This window comes from Coregonus clupeaformis, chromosome 12, assembly GCF_020615455.1.
Source record: "Coregonus clupeaformis isolate EN_2021a chromosome 12, ASM2061545v1, whole genome shotgun sequence".
Lineage (NCBI taxonomy): Eukaryota > Metazoa > Chordata > Actinopteri > Salmoniformes > Salmonidae > Coregonus > Coregonus clupeaformis.
This window is the reverse complement of record NC_059203.1, coordinates 607331-624314: the sequence shown is the minus strand read 5'-3', so window position 1 is coordinate 624314 and position 16984 is coordinate 607331. Positions and strand designations below refer to the sequence as shown.

Genomic DNA, 16984 nt, shown 5'->3' with positions numbered 1-16984 from the left:
ATTCAGAAAATCACATTGTAGGATTTTTAATGAATTTATTTGCAAATTATGGTGGAAAATAAGTATTTGGTCAATAACAAAAGTTTCTCAATACTTTGTTATATACCCTTTGTTGGCAATGACACAGGTCAAACGTTTTCTGTAAGTCTTCACAAGGTTTTCACACACTGTTGCTGGTATTTTGGCCCATTCCTCCATGCAGATCTCTAGAGCAGTGATGTTTTGGGGCTGTCGCTGGGCAACACGGACTTTCAACTCCCCTCCAAAGATTTTCTATGGGGTTGAGATCTGGAGACTGGCTAGGCCACTCCAGGACCTTGAAATGCTTCTTACGAAGCCACTCCTTCGTTGCCCGGGCGGTGTGTTTGGGATCATTGTCATGCTGAAAGACCCAGCCACGTTTCATCTTCAATGCCCTTGCTGATGGAAGGAGGTTTTCACTCAAAATCTCACGATACATGGCCCCATTCATTCTTTCCTTTACACGGATCAGTCGTCCTGGTCCCTTTGCAGAAAAACAGCCCCAAAGCATGATGTTTCCACCCCCATGCTTCACAGTAGGTATGGTGTTCTTTGGATGCAACTCAGCATTCTTTGTCCTCCAAACACGACGAGTTGAGTTTTTACCAAAAAGTTCTATTTTGGTTTCATCTGACCATATGACATTCTCCCAATCCTCTTCTGGATCATCCAAATGCACTCTAGCAAACTTCAGACGGGCCTGGACATGTACTGGCTTAAGCAGGGGGACACGTCTGGCACTGCAGGATTTGAGTCCCTGGCGGCGTAGTGTGTTACTGATGGTAGGCTTTGTTACTTTGGTCCCAGCTCTCTGCAGGTCATTCACTAGGTCCCCCCGTGTGGTTCTGGGATTTTTGTTCACCGTTCTTGTGATCATTTTGACCCCATGGGGTGAGATCTTGCGTGGAGCCCCAGATCGAGGGAGATTATCAGTGGTCTTGTATGTCTTCCATTTCCTAATAATTGCTCCCACAGTTGATTTCTTCAAACCAAGCTGCTTACCTATTGCAGATTCAGTCTTCCCAGCCTGGTGCAGGTCTACAATTTTGTTTCTGGTGTCCTTTGACAGCTCTTTGGTCTTGGCCATAGTGGAGTTTGGAGTGTGACTGTTTGAGGTTGTGGACAGGTGTCTTTTATACTGATAACAAGTTCAAACAGGTGCCATTAATACAGGTAACGAGTGGAGGACAGAGGAGCCTCTTAAAGAAGTTACAGGTCTGTGAGAGCCAGAAATCTTGCTTGTTTGTAGGTGACCAAATACTTATTTTCCACCATAATTAGCAAATAAATTCATAAAAAATTCTACAATGTGATTTTCGGGAAAAAAAATTCTCAGTTTGTCTGTCATAGTTGACGTGTACCTATGATATAAATTACAGGCCTCTCTCATCTTTTTAAGTGGGTGAACTTGCACAATTGGTGGCTGACAACTTTTTTTCCCCACTGTACGTCACCGAGTCCTTGTGCCAGGGGTACATACGTCCCTCCACTTCACCCGCCTCCTCGAGTTTCTTTTTTGTGAAGAAGAAAGACGGCGGTCTGCGCCCGTGAATTGACTATCGACCACTGAACAAGGAGACTATTAGATTTAATTATCCTCTCCCCCTCATTCCATCAGTGGTTGAGTCATTGCATGGAGCGCGCTTCTTCACTAAATTAGATCTCAGGAGTGCGTACAACCTGGTGCGTATCCGAGAGGGAGATGAGTGGAAGACAGCATTCAGCACAACCACGGGGCATTATGAATACCTGGTGATGCCCTATGGTTTGATGAATGCTCCCTCAGTCTTCCAGTCCTTTGTGAACGAGGTGTTTCGGGACATGCTTGGTCGCGGTGTAGTGGTCTACATCGATGGCATCTTGGTGTATTCCGCTACGCGCGCCGAGCATGTGTCCCTGGTTCGCAAAGTACTGGCCCGACTGTTGGAAAATGACCTTTATGCTAAGGCAGAAAAGTGTATGTTTTTCCAGCAGTCCGTCTCCTTCCTCGGAGACCGCATTACCACCTCAGGTGTGGAGATGGAGGGAGACCGCATTGCAGCCGTGTGTAATTGGCCAACTCCAACCACGGTAAAGGAGGTGCAGTGCTTCCTTGGCTTCGCCAACTATTATCTGAGGTTTATCCGGGGATTTGGCAAGGTCGCAGCTCCCATTACATCTCTGTTGAAGGGTGGGCCGTCCTGGCTCCGCTGGTCTGCTGAGGCTGACAGGGCCTTCAGTAACCTGAGGGAACTGTTCACCTTGGCCCCGGTACTGGCCCACCCCGATCCATCACTACCGTTTGTAGTGGAGGTGGATGCGTCCGAGGTTGGGATGGGAGCAGTCCTGTCTCAACCCTCGGGCACGCCACCCAAGTGCGTTCTTCTCAAAGAAGCTCAGCCCGGTGGAGCAGAACTACGGCGTTGGTGATCGGGAGCTGTTGGCTATTGTCCGAGCTCTGACCATGTGGAGACATTGGCTCGAGGGGGCTAAACACCCATTCCTCGTCTGGACGGACCACCGTAACCTGGAGTACATCCGGGCAGTGAGGAGGCTGAATCCTCACCAGGCCAGGTGGGCCCTATTCTTCACCCGGTTTGATTTCACACTGTCATACATTCCGGGTACGAAGAACGTGAAGGCAGACGCACTGTCCCAGCTGTATAATACAGAGGAGAGGCCCAGAGACAATACCCCCATACTGCCAGACTCATGCATTGTGGCGCTGGTAGTATGGGCAATGGACGCGGATATAGCGCAGGCATTACGCACAGATCCATCTCCACCGCAGTGCGCCCAGTGTAAGGCACCTCCCAGCGGGTAAGTTAAAACCTTTAACAGTTCCACAACAACCATGGTCTCATTTGAGTGTTGATTTTTTAAACTGATCTGCCTCTCTCTCAAGGGAACACCACCATCCTGGTCGTTGTGGACCGCTTTTCGAAGGCCTGCCGCCTCCTTCCTCTGCCCGGTCTCCCCACGGCTCCCCATGTCTTCCGGCACTACGGGGTACCAGAGGATATAGTGTCTGACCGGGGTCCCCAGTTCACGTCAAAAGTTTGTAAGGCGTTCATGGAACGTCTGGGAGTCTCGGTCAGCCTGACCTCTGGGTTCCACCCTGAGAGTAATGGGCAGGTGGAACGGGTAAATCAGGATGTGGGTAGGTTCCTGAGGTCCTATTGCCAGGACTGGCCGGGGGAGTGGTCGGTGTTCCTGAGCCCGCGGTTTGTAGGGCCGTTCAAAGTCCTGAGGAGAATCAACAAGGTCACATATAGGTTATTACCCTCCCCTGATTACCGTATTACCCCCTCGTTTCATGTGTATCTCCTCAGGCCGGTGGTGGTTGGTCCGCTCCAGGAGTCTGAGGTGCGGGAGGTCCCTCCACCTCCTTTGGACATCGAGGGGCGCCGGCGTACTCTGTCCGTTCCATACTGGATTTGAGGCGCCGGGTGGGGGGCCTTCAGTACCTCGTGGAGTGGGAAGGGTACGGTCCGGAGGAACGGTGCTGGGTCCTGGTGAGGGATATCCTCGATCCCTCTCTGTTGAGTGACTTCCATTGTCGCCATCTGACTCGCCCTGCTCACCCGTCCTCCTGGCCGTCCCCGAGGCCGGTGTCGGCGCGCTGCTGGAGCTGCGCGTCAAGGGGGGGGTACTGTCACGAATTCAGCCGAGGCTGCCCCTCCTCCTTACTCGGGCAGGTTTAGGCGTTCGTTGTCACCGGCTTACTAGCCACTACCGCTCCATTTATCATCACTCCATTTGTCTTGTCTTGTCAATCACACACACCTGGTACTCATTCCCTCATTAGTCTGTGTATAAGTGTTCCCTCTGCCCCCTTGTCCTTTGAGTGATTGTTCATTGTGAGAGTGAGTAGCTCGGTTGAGCTACTCTTTCCTTGTATGTAGACAAGGTGGATTTTTCCCTTGTGCTAGTTTCGTTTTGACGCTTGCTGCGCTTTATTCATGTACACTGAATAAACTCTGGATTTCTGTGTTTTACCTCCTGCGCCTGACTCCGTCATTCACACCTCATCACACTAATATGGTCATACATTTGGCAGGAGGTTAGGAAGTGCAGCTCAGTTTCCACCTCATTTTGTGGGCAGTGTGCACATAGCCTGTCTTCTCTTGAGAGCCAGGTCTGCCTATGGCAGCCTTTCTCAATAGCAAGGCTATGCTCACTGAGTCTGTACATAGTCAAAGCTTTCCTTAAGATTGGGTCAGTCACAGTGGTCAGGTATTCTGCCACTGTGTACTCTCTGTTTAGGGCCAAATAGCATACTAGTTTGCTCAGTTTTTTTGTTAATTCTTTCCAATGTGTCAAGTAATTATCTTTTAGTTTTCTCATGATTTGGTTGGGTCTAATTGTGTTGTCTCTCTCTCGCTCCTCTATGTCATCTCTCTCTCTCTCTCTCCTCAGGCCGCATGGCGCTTCTATGCCACTAATCTCACCCGGCCAGACCTGGAGTCGACGTGGGATTATTACGAACGCACCGTATCCTCGCCGATGTACAGGTATTGATATATAGTAAATCAGCACCTAGATTTAAATTGGCCCCGTCTGCTCCTCTCCGGTGTCAGCTGAGACGGATCCAGCTATCGCTGCCTCCATCGATCCACCACTCTGACCTTTGCACATTCCTTTCCCCTCTATCTGAAGGTTAATGAAGATGTCTAATCAGCATCTATGTAGAGGCTACGGGCCTGATTGATTGTTATTGGTCCAAGTCAATAGAAGTTTAGTTATAGTAATAACAATCTGAAAGTTAATGTAGATGTCTAATCAGGATCTACAGGTAACTGCCAAAATGAAAGAAACGCCAACATAAATTGTCTTAATAGGGCGTTGGGCCACCATGAGCCGCCAGAACAGCTTCAATGCGCCTTGGTATAGATTCTACAAGTGTACATTTCGTACTAAATTCTGGCATATGTGGAGATTGTAGGATTTGCGTGTGGCACAAATTATTGGCATTTATCAAACTGTCGCACGCAACATATATTCATGTTTTCATTGAGAAATCAGATACATACTATATTTGTGGGTTCGTGAACGAGTGCTACAACCCCGCCTGGAAAACACCCTCCATTCACCTGTTTATGGTAACAAAACCACTATCATTTGCTGTATGATTTGGAGATGTTGGAACTGGACTACGATCGTTTCTAAAAGAAATCGCAATAGAAAATTAGATCACAATTCTGTAGCGGTGTGGGCAGAATGTTGCAGTGACTTTTTCAAATAAAGAATGCATGCTGACTAGCGAGTGCCAAACACTGGCCGCGCATTCTGAAAGATTTATCGTCCTTTCGAACTATTTAAAAGTAAATGCTACAGCCCACACTTCTATGCAAAATAAGAATTGTTGTTCAATATTTTGTTTATCAATAGAAACATAATAATCTATCTCCTGCCTTGGTATTGGCTCTGAGATTAAATAGGCTAGGCAATGATGTCACGCTTCAATCTCACAGCAACACTGTAGCCTACCCATACTGCCAAAGACTGTCAAGGCTACCGGTGTATTTACTTTCAAGCATGCTTGGCTATTGAATGAGCAACGGATAAATGGTAAACTAATATTTGTTGTTTAGCGGGAATAAACCAGTCATGTTAGAAAAGGAGAGACATGTCCTGTAATATGATTATCATTTAGACCTACAGTAAATAGATATATTATATGACATGCTGCTAAGCAATCTCCTTACCAACGGGCAAATGGATCTGTTTTATCATTAGGTCTATGTTTTAATGTTTTTATTAGCCTACCCTTATTAGAATTCCTGTGCATCAAACATCTCCCATTTCCCCCAAACAAACAATAAGCCTATTTGCCTGCAATACAGTTGATCAGCCTTCTACAAGTTGTGCCCATGCATGGTTTGAGGTTTGCGTGTAGATAAATACACTTTCCCATCAATTTAAACATTTATATATACCAACCTTTGCAGAAAAACTGGCACATGCAAGGTTTAGTCTTTTTTGTGTGCACACATCTTTGATAAATGAGGCCCGAGGTGACTGAGACACACACACACACACACACACACACACACACACACACACACACACACACCCTTTAAACCCCCTATGCTCCTGTAAGACCCCTCTTTCAAAGTCACTGAGATCTCTTTTTCTAGCCATGGTAACCAAAATAATATTATGGGATGTTTTAATTGTTTAATTAACTCAGGAACCACCCCTGTGTGGAAGCACCTGCTTTCAATATACGTTGTATCCCTCATTTACTCAAGTGTTTCCTTTATTTTGGCACTTACCTGATAGAGGCTAAGGGCCCGATGGAATTTTTAGTCCAAGCCAATAGACGAATACCTCATTATAATAATAAATGACAAATAATTTATATCCTAAGTGGCTCACAACAGCAGGTGCATACATTTTCGTATCATGGCGCCGTACTCTACCAACTGAACCACAGGACGTTTATATTACATTACATTTTACCACATGGATTCGTTTCAAAAGGATGGTATTTATTATAGAAATGTACGTATGATATAGTTCTAAAGGAAATGTCAAGGTTTAATGTGGTCTTTGTATTTGTTTATGGAAGAAAAACTGCACAAGCTCACTTCATCCCACGAGATCATGTGTTGACAGACAGAGGTGGATTGTCATTAGCAAAAATAGCTTTTTATCTACGCCCCTTTCTGGTGTGGTTTTCCAAGGTGCTGCTTGTCTGGAATAGTAGGGTACTCACTAGGAACCGAACAGAATCAAACAAACCTAAACGGGGAGAGAAAATCGGAACTATCTGAAACTAGTTTCTATTACAAAAATACGAACCAGAAAACGTCAACACCAACCACCTGAGACTAATTATAATACTTGCTTTTCGTTCTAGCCTGTATGCAAATTGTGAAAATAAATAATTTATGAGATGCAAATCACACCTACTTTAGCAGATTTGGAATGGGCGTCTTTGGAATATGTGAAACCACAGCTCCAATCCCATGTCGGGGTGTAACTGGTATCAGTTTGGATGTTTTGTTCCCTCTTTGACTTCAACATATTGCTCAGTATTAGATGGGTGCTGTTGCAGGCAGGCACTGACTGTGTTTTACGATAATTATTTATCTCACGTCGTCAGGGTCTGGCAGTGCAAGCTTTTTGATGTCCACCTAAAATGTTTGATTGATGCCTGGCCTTTCCTGCTTTGTCAGAGAGGATAAATGCCACCTAGACCTTTACTTTATGGAGCCCACCACACCAGTGACCTTATATTTCCATTTCATTTTACCCCCCACTCAATGTCCGGTAACACATGCTCACACACACACACATGCACACCACACACACACACACACACACACACACACACACACACACACACACACACACACACACGGAATAGCACAGACACACACATGGCACAGCATACCATAATGGACACATACACACACACACACACACACACACACACACACACGTTGTGAGACAAATAAAAAAGACTGACGCTTTCCCCTCTGTTCCGTTTCAAATTCAATTTGGATGAATTATGGTTCACAATTTCCGTTGGTTTGTAACAATTTGGTGACATTGACATGCTTGCCAAAGCATACTGTTTGTGTTTAGTTGTTATTTATCTTAATTTACTAGGCCAGAGGGATATACTACAACGCAGGATCAATGAGTTAGCCAGCTAACTTGCCTAAATATTCTGAAATAACATTACTTCTTTTTTTTGAAAGATAAGCTTGAAATGGGTATGGTCTAATTGTCTTAATAATCCAAAACACATATCGAAGTTTAGCTTTCTTAATGAACCTGAAAATCTGTAGCAATTAGTTCTTGTATATCAAAGTTAGCTGGTTAACTCATTGAACATGATTTGTAGTATACCTCTTAGATGTCTAGATGTCTGACTTGAGATTGAGTATTGATTGATAGAGGGAAAAATGCCTACCGGGGTGGGCCATATCTGGTTGTCGCATGTTGGGCCATATCTGGTTGTCGCATGGTGGGCCATATCTGGTTGTCGCATGGTGGGCCATATCTGGTTGTCGCATGGTGGGCCATATCTGGTTGTCGCATGTTGGGCCATATCTGGTTGTCGCATGGTGGGCCATATCTGGTTGTTGCATGGTGGGCCATATCTGGTTGTCGCATGGTGGGCCATATCTGTCTGTCGCATGTTGGGCCATATCTGGTTGTCGCATGGTGGGCCATATCTGGTTGTCGCATGGTGGGCCATATCTGTCTGTCGCATGGTGGGCCATATCTGGTTGACGCATGGTGGGCCATATCTGGTTGTCGCATGGTGGGCCATATCTGGTTGTCGCATGGTGGGCCATATCTGGTTGTCGCATGGTGGGCCATATCTGGTTGTCGCATGGTGGGCCATATCTGGTTGTCGCATGGTGGGCCATATCTGGTTGTCGCATGGTGGGCCATATCTGGTTGTCGCATGGTGGGACATATCTGGTTGTCGCATGGCGGGACATATCTGTCTGTCGCATGGTGGGACATATCTGGTTGTCGCATGGTGGGACATATCTGGTTGTCGCATGGTGGGCCATATCTGGTTGTCGCATGGCGGGACATATCTGGTTGTCGCATGGCGGGACATATCTGGTTGTCGCATGGCGGGACATATCTGGTTCTCGCATGGCGGGACATATCTGGTTGTCATATGGCGGGCCCAAGGCCAAAGGACTGGGTATTTTTTACATAATCTGCAGAACAGGTTTCATTGGATACGGCAAGTCTTAGATTAAAGTGTGCTATGTGATGTCTCATATGGAACAACAGGCTACTTCGAAAGTTGAGGGGTCTAATTGGATGCAAAGGCTCTATGTCAACAGTGAATTATAATTGAACAGAACATTACGGAAGACAAGCATCTATTATAAAATGTTGGAAGATGACTGAATTGGATAGTTATTGTAGTTTTTTATATTGTGTCATATATTCTCTTATCTGCATTCTAAACATGGAAGGAAAATGCCATCTTAGTTCTGGTTACAAGGCAATTGAAAACGTCCTCCCAGAATTCAAGCTTTTGGTAAGGAGAGGGAGGTACACAAAATAAAGAAGGAAATATATCGCCTACTACCCATAGATGGCACTGATTGCATCCTGAATAATATATACTGAGTGTATAAAACATTAGGAACACCGTCCTAATATTGAGTTGCACCCCTCTTTTGCCCTCAGAACAGCCTCAATTCTTCAGGGCGTGGACGCTACAAGGTGTCGGAAGTGTTCCACAGGGATGCTGGCCCATGTTGACTGCATTCTGTGAAGTGAAGCTGTGCTGTGGAATGCTTTTTTCTGCTTCCCTGTAACACGACACGTCTTGTTTTTCTAAGTAGACTGATCCCTCCGCTAAATCAACTTGATCTCCTAAGAAACCTGAAGAGCAAGTCGGGACTGTCATTCAGGTCAGAAACAATCTGAATTCATCACCTCCTAAAATGCAATTTGTCATTATAACATTATGGAAAATATAGCATCAATACAATCAGACTTTTGCTTGAGATTGACAGACTATTGACAATTGAATGTGTGTGCATTTGTGTGTGTTTCTGTTTTTGTGTTTGTTTGTTTGTGTGTGTGTGTGCAACTTTGTGTTTCCTGACCAAACAGAAAGGAAGCCCAAACGGAGCCCTCCCCAAGGTCAGTTTCAAAACATTATTTCACAACAACGTAAAAAAAAATCTCCAACCCAAATTTCCGGTTAGTTCCAAAGTGACCAGCAAGTTGACCAACTGCTTTGTATACACGGGATTCATCCCAAATAGCACCCTATTCCCTATATACTGCACTACTTAGAAGTGCACTACATAGGGAATAGGGTGCCATTTGGGAAGCAGACAAGGACACATACAACAACACAGAGGCTTACCTACTGACACTCATATTAACCCATCCAATTCCTAACTAATGAAGCATGATGGCTTGACATCAATGAGAACGTTATTTATGAGTGGGGGACAGTTGTGCCCTGACACTGTCCTCTGATGGACTCCTGGCCATGCTCATAGGTAGTGCACGTGCTCATAGGTAGTGCACGTGACCATTCTCATAGGTCGTGCATGTGCTTACTCAGGCGATTCAGTCATATGGCCACAGATATGTTGAGCTTGTGAATGAGAAAAAGACAGGATTATGTGTTTCTGTTAGTGTTTTAGACAAGCCCAATAAAATGAGGAGATTTATTGAAAAACTTTATTTGACTGATTACTTACAGCCTAGTAATTTAAAGATGATGATACTCCATTGACAATATTCACTTGGGGCCTTAATGAAGGCAATACCAAAACATGGTAAACGAGTTACATCAATAGTATCTGCTTACCATAACTACATATAGGTCAGTTAGGTAAATGAGAATTTGCATGAATACACAGAAAAACACAGACTTGTATTGCTGAAGTTGTAATCACAGGACATAACTCCTTTGAACATATTTTGACCCTCTGACCCCTTCCAGTCAGAAGGTCAGCCTGAAGGAGCGTGTGTTCTCCAGTCCCCGGAGCTCGGGGACCAAAGGGAAAGGTTCCCCCCAGGGCCCCAGCCAGGGCCAACCCATCCGCCGGTCCCCCAGCGGAGACAACAGCAATGAAGACAGCCCCAGCAAAGTGCCCAAGAGCTGGAGCTTCGGCGAACGCAGCCGGGCACGTCAAGCCTTCCGCATCAAGGGAGCCACCTCGCGCCAAAACTCGGAAGGTAGGAGTATCTTAGTGTCTTTACACAATGTGTTTCTGTGGTATTTAATATGTTGAGTTTAGTCTAGCTTTTGAATGATGTGTTATTCTTCATGGCTTTAGTGTTGCATCTTGGCAATGGGTTTGTTGTGATGTGAGCGTTCAGATGGTACAACTATTACCGTTCTATTATGTACTGTATCTATTGTGCCCATTTTTTTTGATACTTTGCTCTCTATTGTCTGTAGAATCTGTGTTTCCTTGCTGTTTGGTTCATTTGAAACCGACTTCGGACAGTACAATTAGAGAAAGGCACAGTGTGGTGATTATGTTCTGCTGATGTAGTTGATATATATAAAGTTAGGGGACATCAAAGTTACAGAAATTGTCATAATGCTACTTTATGCTATCATAAGGGTTTGGTTAGCTACATTACACTATGGCAATTTATAACAAACAATTTATAACAAACATCCCGGGGATCGAACCCACTACCTTGGCGTTACAAGCGCCGTGCTCTACCAGCCGTGCTCTACCAGCTGAGCTACAGAGGACCACATTAATGTTTTGTACACACAGTATATAGTATTGGTATGGTGACCACCTCTATATAGTGTTTAGATATTTAAGTGTTAAAGTGATACTGCTAATTAATCGTAGATATTTATCATGAACAGCATGGCAGCATATGTTTGAGCTATATGAGGTATTTATGTTAAACATATCCTGTCTGAGTAGTGTGTCTGTATTGATGCAATTGTTGCTCTTGATGATGTTTTCTCTGTACCTTGACAGAAAACATGCATTTGATGCATGATTGGCAATACGCAATCCTCATCGATTCCTTTTCGTTTCTTTGTTTGACGCTGTGCTAAAGTGCTGATTGAGATGCAGGATGAAGAATTCAGACACAAGAGCTCCCCAGGTCAGGCAAATGGGGAGGGTTGTTGCACCATCCCACGATCAACACACCGATAAACAATATATAGAGGGACTCATTGCCTAATGTACAGATATGCAATCATGTTTTTGGTTTGGTATGCTTTTTGGGCTGGTTCCCCAGACACAGAAGCCTAGTCCTGGACTAAAAAGCTCAATGGAAAATATCCATTAAAAGTGCTTTTAAATCCAAGACTAGGTTTAATCTGTCTGAGCAACCAGCCCTTCATCTTTGAAAAAAGATGATGCCATTTGACAAATAGCTGTAAAGAGGTGAACATACTGTATAGTGCAGGATAAAGTTGATATATTCGCTGGCAATGGCATCACCTTCATGTTTTCTGTTTGATTGTCTTTTGTTTTTGAATATGACATCATAAAAACATCTACTTTGAATACTAATGAGATGCTTGCTTGAGTTTCATGTCTAAATCATCCCAAAGTGTCAAATTGATTGTGTAGCTCAATAAAGTAACTTTAAGATGATTTGGAAATGAAATTTGTCCAAATCTGATTTCACACATCAGTTTTGGTGATCAACATTTCTCAAAATCTGACAATATTTAATATACATTTTGGTTAAATTTTTTTCCTAAAGTCATTATATGGAGTAAAATGAGTGTCAAAAAGACAAGTGTGCATATCAGTCTCTCATGGATTTCAGTCTCATGCCATTAGATGATAACTGTGGCCAAACTATTGGTCTCAATTGCAGCAATCATTTAATAGCATGCTTAAGAGATCATAAAAACCCAGTAACAAGCTATAAAAATCTATGTCAGTTTATGATGATGACTGTTACTGACATCTTTTGATATTTCCGTTATGTCATGCAAATTATTAGCCTAGGAAAACAGAGCTCTTCAGTTTGGATTCCCAGGCTTCAGTTTGGATTCCCAGGCTATCAAACAAAAATACTTGACATAATACCTCTATAACATGATCATGACATAAATCATAGTGATATAAAATGATGGCATAAAACCTGTCATGATATGTCATTACGGTTACACAAAGTGACATAACACTGTTACAAAGCAAGTACGACATGTACATTTCACCACTTCATAATGCCCACTTGGCTTACATGTCATGGTATACTGTAGCAGGCCCTATGCCGTTCCTATAGCAGGCCCTATGCCGTTCCTATGGCAGCCTTATGAAGGCGCTATGATGCTGCGTTTACTGATTTCCACTGCCCATAGCTTTAATGCAGCAACAGTTTAAAATTTTGCACACCTTTTTTTAAACCAGTGATGCTACATTCTTACATGTTAAATAGCGCAGTTTTGAGATAAATTATCGGTAGATATGATAAAATAAATACTTTATGACAAAACCTACAAATATTTTTCATCTGAAAGGTTGTAACACTATTCACATAATATGTTCAAGTATGTGACATTAGATTGATCCTTCCTTTGGGGGAAGACATTAATCTACTGATTTGGCACTGTTCGACTATTGTACAGTGCTATTGTACAATATCTTGTCATACAGTGCCTTGCAAAAGTATTCATCCCCCTTGGCGTTTTTCCTATTTTGTTGCATTACAACCTGTAATTTAAATGGATTTTTATTTGGATTTCATGTAATGGACATTGGTGAAGTGAAATGAAAAAAATCACTGGTTTCAAAAGATTCTAAAAAATAAATAACGGAAAAGTGGTGCGTGCATATGTATTCACCCCCTTTGCTATGAAGCCCCTAAATAAGATCTGGTGCAACCAATTACCTTCATAAGTCACATAATTAGTGAAATAAAGTCCACCTGTGTGCTATCTAAGTGTCACATGATCTCAGTATATACACACCTGTTCTGAAAGGCTCCAGAGTCTGCAACACCACTAAGCAAGGGGCACCACCAAGCAAGCAGCACCATGAAGACCAAGGAGCTCTCCAAACAGGTCAGGGACAAAGTTGTGGAGAAGTACAGAGCAGGGTTGGATTATAAAAAATATCAGAAACTTTGAACATCCCACGGAGCACCATTTAAATCCATTATTAAAAAATGGAAAGAATATGGCACCACAACCAACCTGCCAAGAGGGGGCCGCCCACCAAAACTCACGGACCAGGCAAGGAGGGCATTAATCAGAGAGGCAACAAAGAGACCAAAGATAACCTTGAAGGAGCTGCAAAGCTCCACAGCGGAGATTGGAGTATCTGTCCATAGGACCACTTTAAGCCGTACACTCCACAGAGCTGGGCTTTATGGAAGAGTGGCCAGAAAAAAGCCATTGCTTAAAGAAAAAAATAAGCAAACATGTTTGGTGTTTGCCAAAAGGCATGTGAGAGACTCCCCAAACATATGGAAGAAGGTACTCTGGTCAGATGAGTCTAAAATTTAACTTTTTGGCCATTAAGGAAAACACTATGTCTGGCGCAAACCCAACACCTCTCATCATCCCAAGAACACCATCCCCACAGTGAAGCATGGTGGTGGCAGCATCATGCTGTGGGGATGTTTTTCATCGGCAGGGACTGGGAAACTGGTCAGAATTGAAGGAATGATGGATGGGGCTAAATAAAGGGAAATTCTTGAGGGAAACCTGTTTCAGTCTTCCAGAGATTTGAGACTGGGACGGAGGTTCACCTTACAGCAGGACAATGACCCTAAGCATACTGCTAAAGCAACACTTGAGTGGTTTAAGGGGAAACATTTAAATGTCTTGGAAAGGCCTAGTCAAAGCCCAGACCTCAATCCAATTGAGAATCTGTGGTATGACTTAAAGATTGCTGTACACCAGCAGAACCCATCCAACTTGAAGGAGCTGGAGCAGTTTTGCCTTGAAGAATGGGCAAAAATCCCAGTGGCTAGATGTGCCAAGCTTATAGAGACATACCCCAAGAGACTTGCAGCTGTAATTGCTGCAAAAGGTGGCTCTAAAAAGGTGGCATTGTCTTTGGGAGGTTGAATAGTTATGCACGCTCAAGGTTTCTGTTTTTTTGTCTTATTTCTTGTTTGTTTCACCCAAAAAAGGATTTTGCATCTTCAAAGTGGTAGGCATGTTGTGTAAATCAAATGATACAAACCCCCCCAAAAACTAATTTAATTCCAGGTTGTAAGGCAACAAAATAGGAAAAATGCCAAGGGGGGTGAATACTTTCGGAAGCCATTGTATGTGAGCAGTGGAATAAGCTCAAAATCGGACCGATATATAGCAATTTGTATAGTGCTGAAAAAGTTAGCAGATTTCCAGAATTGTATCAGTTGGGTCATGCTCATGTGTAGCCATAGCTTAAACGGCTTTGGAACCCTGATTTTCAGAGAGTGACATTTTGATTGAGTTTGCTAGCTAGCTTATTGTATATACAATGCAGATTTCCACAGCATTATCACTGGTTGCTGCATTGCAGTGTAGGTTTTTTTACTGTCAAATTACAATTTTATCACAACATGCCCTTTCACAATTTTGAGGTACAATAAGTGGCTGCAACTAGTATGACAATCTTGGTAACACTTTCTATGAATACTCTATTCATAAAGCATTTTTAACCCCTTATGAAGTATAGGCACTATAGATGTGCTTATAATGCGTTATGAAGATGGTATTTGTAGGAATTGGTACCAAAATCTTTGTATTTTTATTTAGATATTCAGTATTCATAAAAGCATTTTTCTATTTTTAATTTTTTTTAAATGATTGGTTGTTGGATAATGTTCAATGGATGCCAAAGGATAATTTTCAGAGATCAGAGATTTTTAAAAAAAAGTGATACATGTTTTATATGGTTGATATCCCCATATTATGTCGATAAGCAGTGCTCCTCCTCTTTTCTAATTATGTAAATAAATATGCCCACTGCTTTATTATGACATCACAATATGGGAACTGTTGACTGAATGAAATCAACATGATTAAAGTAGCACCTTAATTGAATTGTTGGTTTCCCAAAATTGATTATTTAATCAGGCCGATCTCATGATCCTGAAATAGTTTTCTTGATGCATAAATAATGTAAACGTTGAACAGTTAACACATACGAAATGTTATTTGAATGCACTATCCAGAATGGTTAGTTTACTTGATGACATGAATTTGCCTCCATATTTACAGTGAGGGAAAAAAGTATTTGATCCCCTGCTGATTTTGTACGTTTGCCCACTGACAAAGTAATGATCAGTCTATAATTTTAATGGTAGGTTTATTTTTACAGTGAGAGACAGAATAACAACAAAACATTTCAGAAAAACGCATGTAAGAAATGTTATAAATTGATTTGCATTTTAATGAGGGAAATAAGTATTTGACCCCCTCTCAATCAGAAAGGTTTCTGGCTCCCAGGTGTCTTTTATACAGGTAACAAGCTGAGATTAGGAGCACACTCTTAAAGGGAATGCTCCTAATCTCAGCTTGTTACCTGTATAAAAGACACCTGTCCACAGAGGCAATCAATCAATCAGATTCCAAACTCTCCACCATGGCCAAGACCAAAGAGCTCTCCAAGGATGTCAGGGACAAGATTGTAGACCTACACAAGGCTGGAATGGGCTACAAGACCATCGCCAAGCAGCTTGGTGAGAAGGTGACAACAGTTGGTGCGATTATTCGCAAATGGAAGAAACACAAAAGAACTGTCAGTCTCCCTCGGCCTGGGGCTCCATGCAAGATCTCACCTCGTGGAGTTGCAATGATCATGAGAACGGTGAGGAATCAGCCCAGAACTACACGGGAGGATCTTGTCAATGATCTCAAGGCACCTGGGACCATAGTCACCAAGAAAACAATTGGTAACACACTACGCCGTGAAGGACTGAAATCCTGCAGCGCCTGCAAGATGTGTGCAAACCTGGTGGCCAACTACAAGAAACGTCTGACCTCTGTGATTGCCAACAAGGGTTTTGCCACCAAGTACTAAGTCATGTTTTGCAGAGGGGTCAAATACTTATTTCCCTCATTAAAATGCAAATTAATTTATAACATTTTTGACATTTTTTTGTTGTTATTCTGTCTCTCACTGTTCAAATAAACCTACCATTAAAATTATAGACTGATCATGTCTTTGTCAGTGGGCAAACATACAAAATCAGCAGGGGATCAAATACTGTTTTCCCTCACTGTATCAGTTTCTATTTAGATCCTGGATTTGAGTGGAAATTGTATATTCTTCTCCTGAAGGTACAATACAGCAACAATGTACATTAATTAAGAGATTGCTATGAGTAAAAACTCCCTATTTCTAGCATGCATTTGCAATTTCAATTATTTCCAAATGTTCTTCCCTGCCCGTTTGTAATAAGTGGAGCAAATAATACAGTGTAATCTCCTAATCTCTCAGTCCTAGTGCGGAATCAAGCTTCTTGTTGCTGCAGTCCTTTTCCTCTTCAGTCAATTCCACTAATTACTGTACCTAACTACATTTAAGGGATT

The 16984-nt window shown here is 42.9% G+C and overlaps 1 protein-coding gene across 2 annotated transcripts in view; it reads left to right on the top strand.

The window, feature by feature from the left end:
• The window catches only part of LOC121577993 (potassium voltage-gated channel subfamily KQT member 2), a 63042-nt gene that overhangs the window by 37022 nt on the left and 9036 nt on the right, over nt 1-16984 (top strand). The window contains exons 8-11 of one of the 2 annotated variants that reach the window (XM_041892028.2): nt 4420-4514; nt 9336-9404; nt 9610-9639; nt 10457-10692. In XM_041892028.2, the coding sequence (XP_041747962.1) occupies nt 4420-4514; nt 9336-9404; nt 9610-9639; nt 10457-10692 (430 nt within the window). Of the gene's footprint in view, nt 1-4419; nt 4515-9332; nt 9405-9609; nt 9640-10456; nt 10693-16984 lie in introns of both variants that reach the window. The other variant, XM_041892027.2, reaches the window with a different exon arrangement.